General features: G+C 37.3%; 2 protein-coding genes across 14 annotated transcripts in view; one reads left to right on the top strand and one right to left on the bottom strand.

Moving 5' to 3' along the window:
* The window catches only part of akip1 (A kinase (PRKA) interacting protein 1), a 13256-nt gene continuing 3370 nt past the window's right edge, over nucleotides 1-9886 (top strand). The window contains exons 1-6 of one of the 5 annotated variants that reach the window (XR_012393716.1): nucleotides 1-92; nucleotides 336-512; nucleotides 589-669; nucleotides 1781-1909; nucleotides 2837-3053; nucleotides 9597-9744. Coding sequence is in view for 2 of the 5 variants with exons in the window: in XM_005159110.6 (XP_005159167.1) it covers nucleotides 360-512; nucleotides 589-669; nucleotides 1781-1909; nucleotides 2837-2980 (507 nt within the window). In the remaining 3 variants the exon portion in view is untranslated. Of the gene's footprint in view, nucleotides 93-335; nucleotides 513-588; nucleotides 670-1780; nucleotides 1910-2836; nucleotides 3222-5249; nucleotides 5522-9596; nucleotides 9745-9886 lie in introns of those variants that run through there. The other 4 variants (XR_012393718.1, XR_012393717.1, XM_005159110.6 and 1 more) reach the window with 4 other exon arrangements.
* Nucleotides 3160-9886, bottom strand: part of si:dkey-8l13.5 — a 13957-nt gene continuing 7230 nt past the window's right edge. For 6 of the 9 annotated variants that reach the window (XM_073929939.1, XM_073929944.1, XM_073929938.1 and 3 more), the window contains exons 8-10: nucleotides 7570-7807; nucleotides 5581-6132; nucleotides 3160-3565 (exon numbers count right to left, since the gene is read on the bottom strand). In XM_073929939.1, the coding sequence (XP_073786040.1) occupies nucleotides 3402-3565; nucleotides 5581-6132; nucleotides 7570-7807 (954 nt within the window). In that variant the 3' untranslated portion in view covers nucleotides 3160-3401. The remainder of the gene's footprint in view (nucleotides 3566-5580; nucleotides 6133-7569; nucleotides 7808-9886) is intronic. The other 3 variants (XM_073929947.1, XM_073929945.1, XM_073929946.1) reach the window with 1 other exon arrangement.

Below are 9886 nucleotides of genomic sequence, written 5' to 3'. Positions count from 1 at the left end.
ATCATCACTCAATACAGCGGCAACAGTTCGAGATTCAGTGAACTAAACACGTTCAAAAAGGAAACCGCGAACATTTTAGGCGTCATTTCATTGTAAGTTTTTTGTTGTGTTGTGAGTTTTAGATTGTACACAACATTAGAGAAGTGGTATACTTTTGGCTCGTTACATTCGTTACATGTTTGCTGCTTAAAATGTTGGAGAAACCTGAAAAACAAAACAAGTTAGTTTTAAAGAATGCAAAAGGAGCTCAGCAAACTAGTTGTCCGTATTGTGACTTCATTGTTGTGTCAATAACTTTGTGCACGTTATGAAATACTGTTTATATTCACATACAGGTTTAATCCCGAACAGTTGTGTTCATGGCCAGTCAAACCTGGTTGGAGTCTTCTCTGCGCCGGTCATATGAACTCGGCCAGGAGGTGTTGGAGAAAGCAAAGAGAAGGTCTGTTAGCAGCTCAAGTACAAAATCTAGACCAACTCTCGGGTTCTGTCACAAGGAAAGGGGCTCAGAGGTCAGTTGACTCACTCCAGATCCTTAATAATTAATGTGCATAAAACTAATTTTTTATTTTTTATTACTTTTTACAGGGAGATACCTGCCATTCAAACTTGAACCATGCTTTTGCAACAATAGTGGAGTACATGTCAGAAACTACCAGACAATGCAAGGTGAAAACATTTTAATTGAACTTTTAAGCCGTTAGGCAATTTATAAGCAAACTGTTTGGAAACTTTAAAATTGTCCTAGAAGATGTCCAAAATCTTTACATGCATTAACCCAGAGACTGTTTAGATGCATGTCCCTGATGAGATGATGACGAATGTTTACTGTATGATGACAGAAATAGCCTTAAACAACCAGCTGGCACAAGACATCAGATTGACGTTGTGATGTCGTGGGGATGTTGCATTTTGTTGAGAAATGAAAATCGGGTTGACATAGGAACCCAATGTCGGGCCAACCTCAACGTCCAACCTAAAATCAACCAAATATCAACGTCTAATGATGTTACAGCTTGAGGTTGAGTGGACGTTACCACTATGACAACGGTCAGATGTTGGATTTTGGTTGCCATACCTGTCGAATAAATGTCAGTATTTGACATCAGTATGACTGGTTTAAGATGGTGGCTCGATGTTGGATTTTGGTCACTTTCTAACACAACCTAAAATCAACCAAATATCAACATTGTTTGACGTCGTTATTTGACATCAAAATAACATTGTCCTTAGATGCTAGCTAGACATTGAATTTTGGTCACCTGACATCACAACCTAAAATTAACCTAGTATTTAGGTCTTATGGTGTTGTGTGCCTGCTGGGCAATAACTAAATGCACTACAGAATGTTACGTTTGACCACACATGCACAAATTACATGTAAATGCATCAGCTTTTTACAGTGTAATACTCGCTACTCTTGAGTACTTTTGAAAGGGCTACTTTTTACTCATACTTAATATAAGTATGTAATATTTACAACAGATACTTTTACTCGCACCACATTGTTTGGCAAGTAATTGTACTTTTTCTTAAGTATGACTTTTCAGTACTCTTTCCACCACTAATACCACAAAAAAATCTAAATAGTCAAACTATAATAATAAAAAAATAAGTAAACATGCCAGCAAATAAAACAAACAAACAAATGTGCTGTAGATACTTTATACACGCACATCCTATTATATTCCTTATAATCTTTAATCAAAATAATTAGACGTAATGAGGATGCTTTATTGAGACCTGAGTGAGAAAATAAAAGCCTGTGTCTCTTTTACAGAAATATTACACATCTGTGCACCGGACTCAGCCCAGTGAGCAAGAGCACATCTGTCGTTATCATTCCCAGCAGACCTTGAAGACTGCAGACCAGAAGCACAATGCTACGGCTGCCACTAAACAATATGCAGTACGTATTTGATGAGTTTTTTCATAGATTTTGTGAATTTGATAGAAGCCATATTTAAAGGCATAGTTCACCTGAAAATGAAAATTGTCAACGCTTATCTGCCCTTCACTTGTTCTAAACCTGTATATATTCTGGTTTATATTCATACATAATTTACCTGATTATATAGTTTACCTTAAATTTAATTTACAATTTACTTTGTAGTATTTTCTGAGTTTTAATTCCTGAATGTTTTTTTGTGCTAAAACGTGTAACAAAATAGCATGTTTAATGAAAAGACACATTTTTAACATACATTTAATAAAGCTTCTACTAATAAAATTGTATGCAATTCTTAATGTTATAAATCAACTAATGATGTAATGATGATATAATATTTTTTTTACCCTATTCCACCTGTTACACCTGCAGTGTCTTGCCTTAAGAACATGGTAAACATTCATAAAAATGAAAATTGTCATCATTTAACCACCATTAACTTGTTCCAAACCTGTCTGAGTTTCTTTTTTCTGTTGGGAAAAGGAAAAATAATTTGACTACAGATTTTTTTTTTTTAGCTTTCTTCACATTATCTTTCTTTGTGTCCAACAGAATAACAGTTCACACTTTATTTTGATGGTTTTACTTACATTGTATCTACATGCCAACTAATTCTCATTAGATTATAAGTAGACTGTTAGGTTGGCGTTAGTGTAAGCTGACATGTACTTGCAAAGTTTCTTATAGTCAGTTAAATGTCAGTTGAAGGAGCAGTATCAACAGATATTAACCATCAAAATAAAGTGTTACCAAATAACAAAACGTGTAAATGGCCCTGAGTAAATAGTGAGTAATTTTTTCATTTTTGGGTGAACTATCCCTTTAACCAATCACATTTATTCTGCAAATGAGCTCCTCATAGTGGTTCGCCTTCATATTTTATTGAAGGGTTTGTCAGAAGCAGAGGATTTCCTCATTGAAGTGTCTCCGGGAACCTATTCTATCACAGCAGCAATGCAGGACACAAGACCACAGACCAAAACTGTCCATGTCGATGCAGGAGAGAGCATGAGCCTTGCATTTAACCTCTGAACTTCAGCTCTATTTTAAATGGCCTTCACTGAGGACTTGCAGTAAAATTCTAAACGCACTGATTCTGACTTTCGTAAGTATTCATCAATTGTATTGTTTGATGCTCAGGAATATGTATTCATCTATTTTTATAGTAATCGTGGATTTAATTAGCCACAATGAGATTTAGCAGCAAGACATTTGCCCTTAATTTCACTTTATTCCCTGATGTTGGTGATTAATAAACTTCTGTGTAATTTTACATGATAGTCTTTTATGTTCCAAGATATTCGGTTTACAGAAAAATATCATCCCTCACTGGCAAAACTGAGAACTCAAAAAAAAAAAAAAAAAAAAAAAAATCCTTGGTTGTGGTATTAGTATCAGTTTGGTTGGTCTTTTGCTGATTGCTCCAGTTAGTGGAGATTGTGCTGACTTCAGTTCAGCTAAATATGTCTCTCATTTTGACTCTTTGTTTTGGTGAATTAGGAACCAGCTTGAATAAAGAGCTGTGATTGGTCATCATTGAATTTCCTGTAGATCTCGCAGAATTTCCAGAGTCTCTTGGCCAAGAATGGCTGACATTTGTAGATTTTACTGTTCTTCCTGAAATACCAAAAACACTGAGTCAGTACAAACAATTTATATTTTGAAACAATTAGTGTTTAGTTTTTTTCTTGAGAAAGTCAGTCCAGTCACTGGAGTCGGCTAAAAAGGCCACAGCAGTACAACTCAGCAGCCATTCTCAAAGAATGCGTCTTTGCGTCTGAAATTGCAAGATGCAGAGCTCAGAAATGGCAACAAACTTACACCGCTTCTATACTCTTGAAATATTTTCGCCATGTTGCCGTTGTCATATCAACTTGATACACAGAGGCTCGCAACTCATGCTCTGCACAGTGTAGTGGCTTACTTTTTATCCACAGAAAAGAAAACATACAGAGAAACCTTTTCAAGTTGTACAGAAATCTGTGTTTTCGAAACTAACAAGGAAAGCAGAAGTCAATGATTTACATTATTTATTTAGCCTGACATGTTTCATTCATTAATTTTATTTTCAGCTTAGTCCCTTTATTAATCAGGGATCGTCACAGTGGAATTAACCACCAACTTATCCAGCATATGTTTTAGATGCCCATCCAGCTGCAACCCATCTCTGGCAAACATCCATACGCTCTCATTCACACACATACACTACAGACAATTTAGCTTACCCAATTCACCTGTACTGCATGTCTTTGGACTGTGGGGGGAACTGGAGCACCCAGAGGAAACCCACATGAACACGAGGAGAACACATAGAAACATCAACTAAGCCTGCCGAGGCTTGAACCAATGACCTTCTTTCTGTGAGGCGACAGCGCTACACACTGTGCCACCATGCCCCCCACCCCACCCCCTTACATGTTTACTCTTCCAAAACATTTGAAATGTTTCTTTAAATAAAATATATTGTGACAATTTTTTTTTACCTGAATATTCAAAAAGAGCATATTTTAGAGCAGTAATCACAATACAGAGAAATAGAGGTCTGCATTCCTGTGGCTGTTACGCGGTACCCGATCAGTTGTCTTGCGGCACGGGAATAAATTTCCGAATATACTGCGGTAGCGATCGGGAACTGTAATTTGTATGGGAGCGGGCGACCTAATTAGATTGCTCCTGATAAAAAAAAATGAGCGTGACTGCTTTGCACTGCATGCCAATAAAGCACCTGTGTGTGTGTGTGTGTTTATGTGTGTGTATATGTGTCGCTTTTAATAGGCTGACTGGACTCTGTAACATCCGGCTGGGTGTTTTTGGGAGATCTATTTAATTGCTATACATTCTTCCATGGCCCAATATGCACCTGCTACATGTGTAGAAACAATGCTGATATGATATATGAAACACAATCGGTAGTTGGCAAATATACTGAGTGGATATTTTGGTAAATCTGACTATGAAAGAGTCAGTGCCTCACCAGCCACAAACCTCTCCGCACGTCCCACGCAATGGTCAAGCGGCACTCATGTCTCATCACAAAGGGGCAAACAAAACTGACATTTAGCCTACAATCGATGCACAACCTACACTTTTATGTGTTATCTCTCTCTTTTAGTAATGTCCAATTTTAACGTGAGATTTTGGAAACCAGATCTAAATTTAGCGGGAATAGTCGGGTCGGGCAGCGGGTGAACAAAGACTGAATATATGGCGGGAGCGGTCGGGTACTGTATAAAACCGGGAGCGAGATTAAAATTTTAGTCCTGTGCAGATCTCTAACGAAACCCTCATATTTTTATCCAAGGTTATACCGTCAGAATCTTATACCAGCCCATGCCTACTGCAGAACACCCGAGTGGTCATGCACGTCCATCAATTGCATTTATAGAAAAACAATAGAAATATAAGATTCTCTCTCATCCTGTGCTCGAGTCCTTTCTTTACATACACAAACTGAGGTATGTACCGAACTGCTACCTCTGTGTACTGTTGAACTCCTAACATAAATGTATAACAATATAAACAAACAACTGTTAAGTTATTTTTTCAATTAAATTGAAATATTCTTTAAAACTCAATGGTTGCGTAGGTATTCATCCATTTTGATATCTATGTTGTAATCATTTCCCCATTACCTGGCTTCATGTGATGTGGTTCTGCAGAACCTCTTTTCCAGTACTGCCAGGCTGGTCTGGCCTCAGGTTGAGCGTATGGCTTTCTCAGGCAAGAAATCTCTGTGTTTATTGAGCGGCTCACTAGTTCTGACTCCGAAGACCGTTGTTTTTCATTTTCCATATCTTCCTCATTGTCATCTGTGTCAGAGCTTGAAGATGCTTGAGTCTGTAGTTCTTTCAGCTGAAGATCAACTTTCCTCTCCAGCTCATCTTTCCTTTGGTTGGCCAGTACTGGCGGTGACATGAACGCTGGCTGGCACCTCTTGACTGGATAGTGGTATTGAGAAATGGAGAACAGATTGTGATGGCTGCACTGGTGATTTGGCATTTCAAAACATGCCGTTGTGCTGCAGTGTGAAAGCCTGTGGCAGCATGGCCTGAATGAGCAGTGCTGGAGCTCTTTGATTATATGCTCATACTGAGAGGCTGGAATCCATACAGCAAGAGCTTTGGGGATGTGAACGGTCATCCCATTCCAGAAGAGAACCTGGAGTCCTAAATTACTGTCATCGCCTTTAAAGAGCCCATATTATACATGAAATAAGGTCATATCTTGGTTGTAAGGGTCTCCAACAACAGTCTAATATGCATGCAAGGTCAAAAAACACTTTCATGGTCTTATAATCTGCATTTATTTTTACCTAATTATCTCAGCGACTCCTGTATGAATCGTCCAGTGATTCATTTGTTCCCAAACCCCTCCTTAGCGCGGAGCTAATCTGCGCTGATTGGACCGATGACAGTCTGTCGCGATTGGTCGACTGCCTTCAGTCAGAGAGGGAAATGGCCAACGAAGGAGACAGTCGTGTACTCGCCATACCACACACACACACAAAAACACACACACACCTCCGGATGACAACGCTCCCGCTTCAGCCCGCACCCGCCAGGTTTTAGCCTGAGAACCCGCTCCGTTTTCTGCCCGCCGCGCCCGGTCCCGCTAGAGCGGAGAACACAACCAAATATCACCCAGTATACAGTCCAGACAGCCAAGCTGTCTGGATAAAAACACACACACAGCACAAAGTACACAAAGCTCGTTCGTTCGTTCGTTCTCTCGCTCTCTCTCTCTCTCTCTCTCTCTCCCCGCGCCAGATTTCTGCGGCGCGGGAATACATTTCCGAATAAATCGCGGGAGCAGAACTCTAGCACGGAGCTCCATAAACAAACAGCACGCGTCGCGTTTTTAACGTGACTTTGCACGCGATAAGATAATATATCCAGTTAACCTGATACAGTACACGCGGTTACAAGTAACAAATCACAACTAAATACATGTGCAAGCTAGAGTAAACGAGGCAACAACTTTAACCGCACGTACTTACACTTGAGAAATGTAGGAAGAAACCCATCCTGACGTCCATCAGTTACTCTTTACTGATCCTTCCTTTAACAAACTCAGATGAAGTATTCTTTGTAGCATGTAGCTTCCAGAAGTTTCCAACTGCTTGGTTATAATGCTGATGTTTCATCTTTGGGTAGAGACTCAATATATCCATCTGCTGTGTGACTTCAATCGACCGGCATGTTTGTGGGTGTGCGTGTGTTTGTGGGTGTGTGTGTGTGTGTGTCTGGGTTACTGCGTCAGAGGGCGGGGCCTCAGGTTTGAAATCTCCCGGGTTTGCGCGTGCACGTGAAAAACTTTGTTTCGTTCGTACGTCATGGCGAAACACCTAATGAGTCGGTATCAAGGCGACTCGTTTGAAGCACTATGATTCGACTCTTTTATAGATGAATCAACAGTTTTAAACACTGTATTCTTACAGATTTAAGCCTTAGCTGGATACTTCACTTCACTTAGAGCTGTGTTACACACTACATGGAGGGGAATTTTCAAAAACCCATAATATGGGCTCTTTAAAGAAACAACAAATTCCTCTTGGATTAATTTTGTGAATATTTTTGGAATTTATAGTAAAATAATGGCTCGAAATTGGTTGTAAACCTCACCTTTTATTGGATCTCTTGGCTCCACACCATAGATGACCCTTCCAGGCCCGTATCGTCTCATTTCTGGCTCCCATGGTGCTAAAACGGTGTCCCCTGGTACTATACTGTGCCCATGTGCAATGGCTAGATTAACCATGTCAGGCTGGCAGGTTGGCTGAACTATATTTAGCGTTTCCATAAATGTATTTCCATTCATTCCAGACTTATCAAATTCTACCATATAAAGGTTTCCTGTGCCCTAGAGATCAACAAAAAGTAAAAAAAAAAAAAAAGTACATAATGAAATTTGGATTACTATTACACAATTAAAATGTGTGTGCTCAATGCATTAAAAAAAAAAAGAGCACATTGAATTGATCATAAAATTAAGTAAAAAAAAAAAAAAAAATTTTTTTTTTTAACTATATAAAATTATTTATATTTAAAATAAATGCTGTTCTTTGGAACTTTACATACTTAAATAATACCCCCACCCCCACCCCACACACAAATAAATCTGTGAGTTTCCACAAAAATATTAAGCAGCACATGTTTTTGTTGTTCATGTTAATATTTTTTTGAGCACCAACCTAATGTTTGGAGGCCTTTGCTAGTTTTTAGAACAGCAAATAACAACTTGACTTCTAGTTGATCATTTGGTATCAGAAGTGGCTTATATGAAAGGCAAAGGCCTCTAGCTTATGCTTATTTTACCAAAATCAAATATGATGAAGCCTTGATTTTTAATTATTGATTTAGGACAGTAAGGTCTGACTTTTACTTGGACAAAAGTCCTGTCACTTAACAAAAAATTAAGAGAAACAAAGAATATATACAATTTAGTCGAAATTTTTAGTTTTTAAGTTTTTTTGCAATATTTTGCATGAATTTATATGTATTATCTTTCCATTTCTAAGGAATGTTATGTGACTAAAATATTATTTAAATAAATATATCTGTTTAATAAATCAGTTTTGTTTAAATGCACTAATATAAATTACCCATATTCACTAAAAATGGAGAAAAATATTTATTTTCAAAATAGGATGTACTCATATGCTAAGCACTTTATATATATATATATATATATATATATATATATATATATATATATATATATATATATATATATATATATATATATATAGTATAAGATGAACAGCTCATTACTTAAAAGGGTTTATTTAAAATATATATCTGTATCTTCAACAAATGTTAAAAGAATGACGAAATAAACAGCTTATACAGAATTTTTTTTTAAGAAATCTCATTTGGCAACATTATAAATAAAGTAGCTATAGCAAGATGCTTTTGAGTGACAGGTCATGACTAATGTTTGTTTGACAAAGACATTTTTAAGGGGCTTATTATATTGACATGTTTATTAGGCCTATATAATCTGCTTTCACTCCAACCAGACTAAAATAAACAGTCTAAGACTTTCTCCAGAATAAAAATTATTAGACTATAAGAAATACTCTGAAAATATTCTGTCTTTTGTTTTTTAGAGCATCATCAAATCATATTTTGACAAAAATAACAAAAATAATTTTAACAAAAATAATGTACAGTATAGAATATAAAGTCATGGTGCAGTGGAAAAAAAATAATATTGTGTATGACTCCCATGAGTTTGGAGGACTGCATCCAAACATCTCTGCAATGACTCAAATAACTTATTAATAAAATCATCTGGAATGGCAAAGAAAGTGTTCTTGCAGGACTTCCAAAGTTCATCAGGATTCTTTGGATTCATCTTCAATGCCCCCTCCTTCATCTTAGCCCAGACGTGCTAAATAGTGTTCATACCTGGTGACTGGGCTGGCCAATCCTGGAGGACCTTGACCTTATTTGCTTTTGTGAATTTTAATGTGGAACCTAATCCTGCTGAAGAATATGCCCTCTCCTGTGGTTTGTAATGTAATGGGCAGCACAAATGTCTTGATATCTCAGGCTGTTAATGTTGCCATTCACTCAGCAGATCTCTCACACACCCCCATACTAAATGTAACCCAAAACCATGATTTTTCCTTCACCAAACTTGACAGATTTCTGAAGAATCTTGGGTCCATGCAGGTTCCAATAGGTCTTCTGCAGTATTTGTGATGATTGGGATGCAGTTAAACAGATGATTCTAGAAGTCAAGTTATTATTTGTTTCTCTTACAACTGGGATCGACAACAAGACTTTTGTCAGGTAGTGTAGAATACAAACAATTATTCAAATTAACTATGAATAATATTACCATGATGAATCTCACCATGAACTACTTTTTTTGTACTGTATTTGTTACTCCAACAGATACAGCTCTGCTAAGCATAAGATACATCTTGCAAAC

This window comes from Danio rerio, chromosome 18, assembly GCF_049306965.1.
Source record: "Danio rerio strain Tuebingen ecotype United States chromosome 18, GRCz12tu, whole genome shotgun sequence".
NCBI classification, from domain to species: domain Eukaryota; kingdom Metazoa; phylum Chordata; class Actinopteri; order Cypriniformes; family Danionidae; genus Danio; species Danio rerio.
This window is presented reverse-complemented; position numbering and strand designations above follow the sequence as displayed.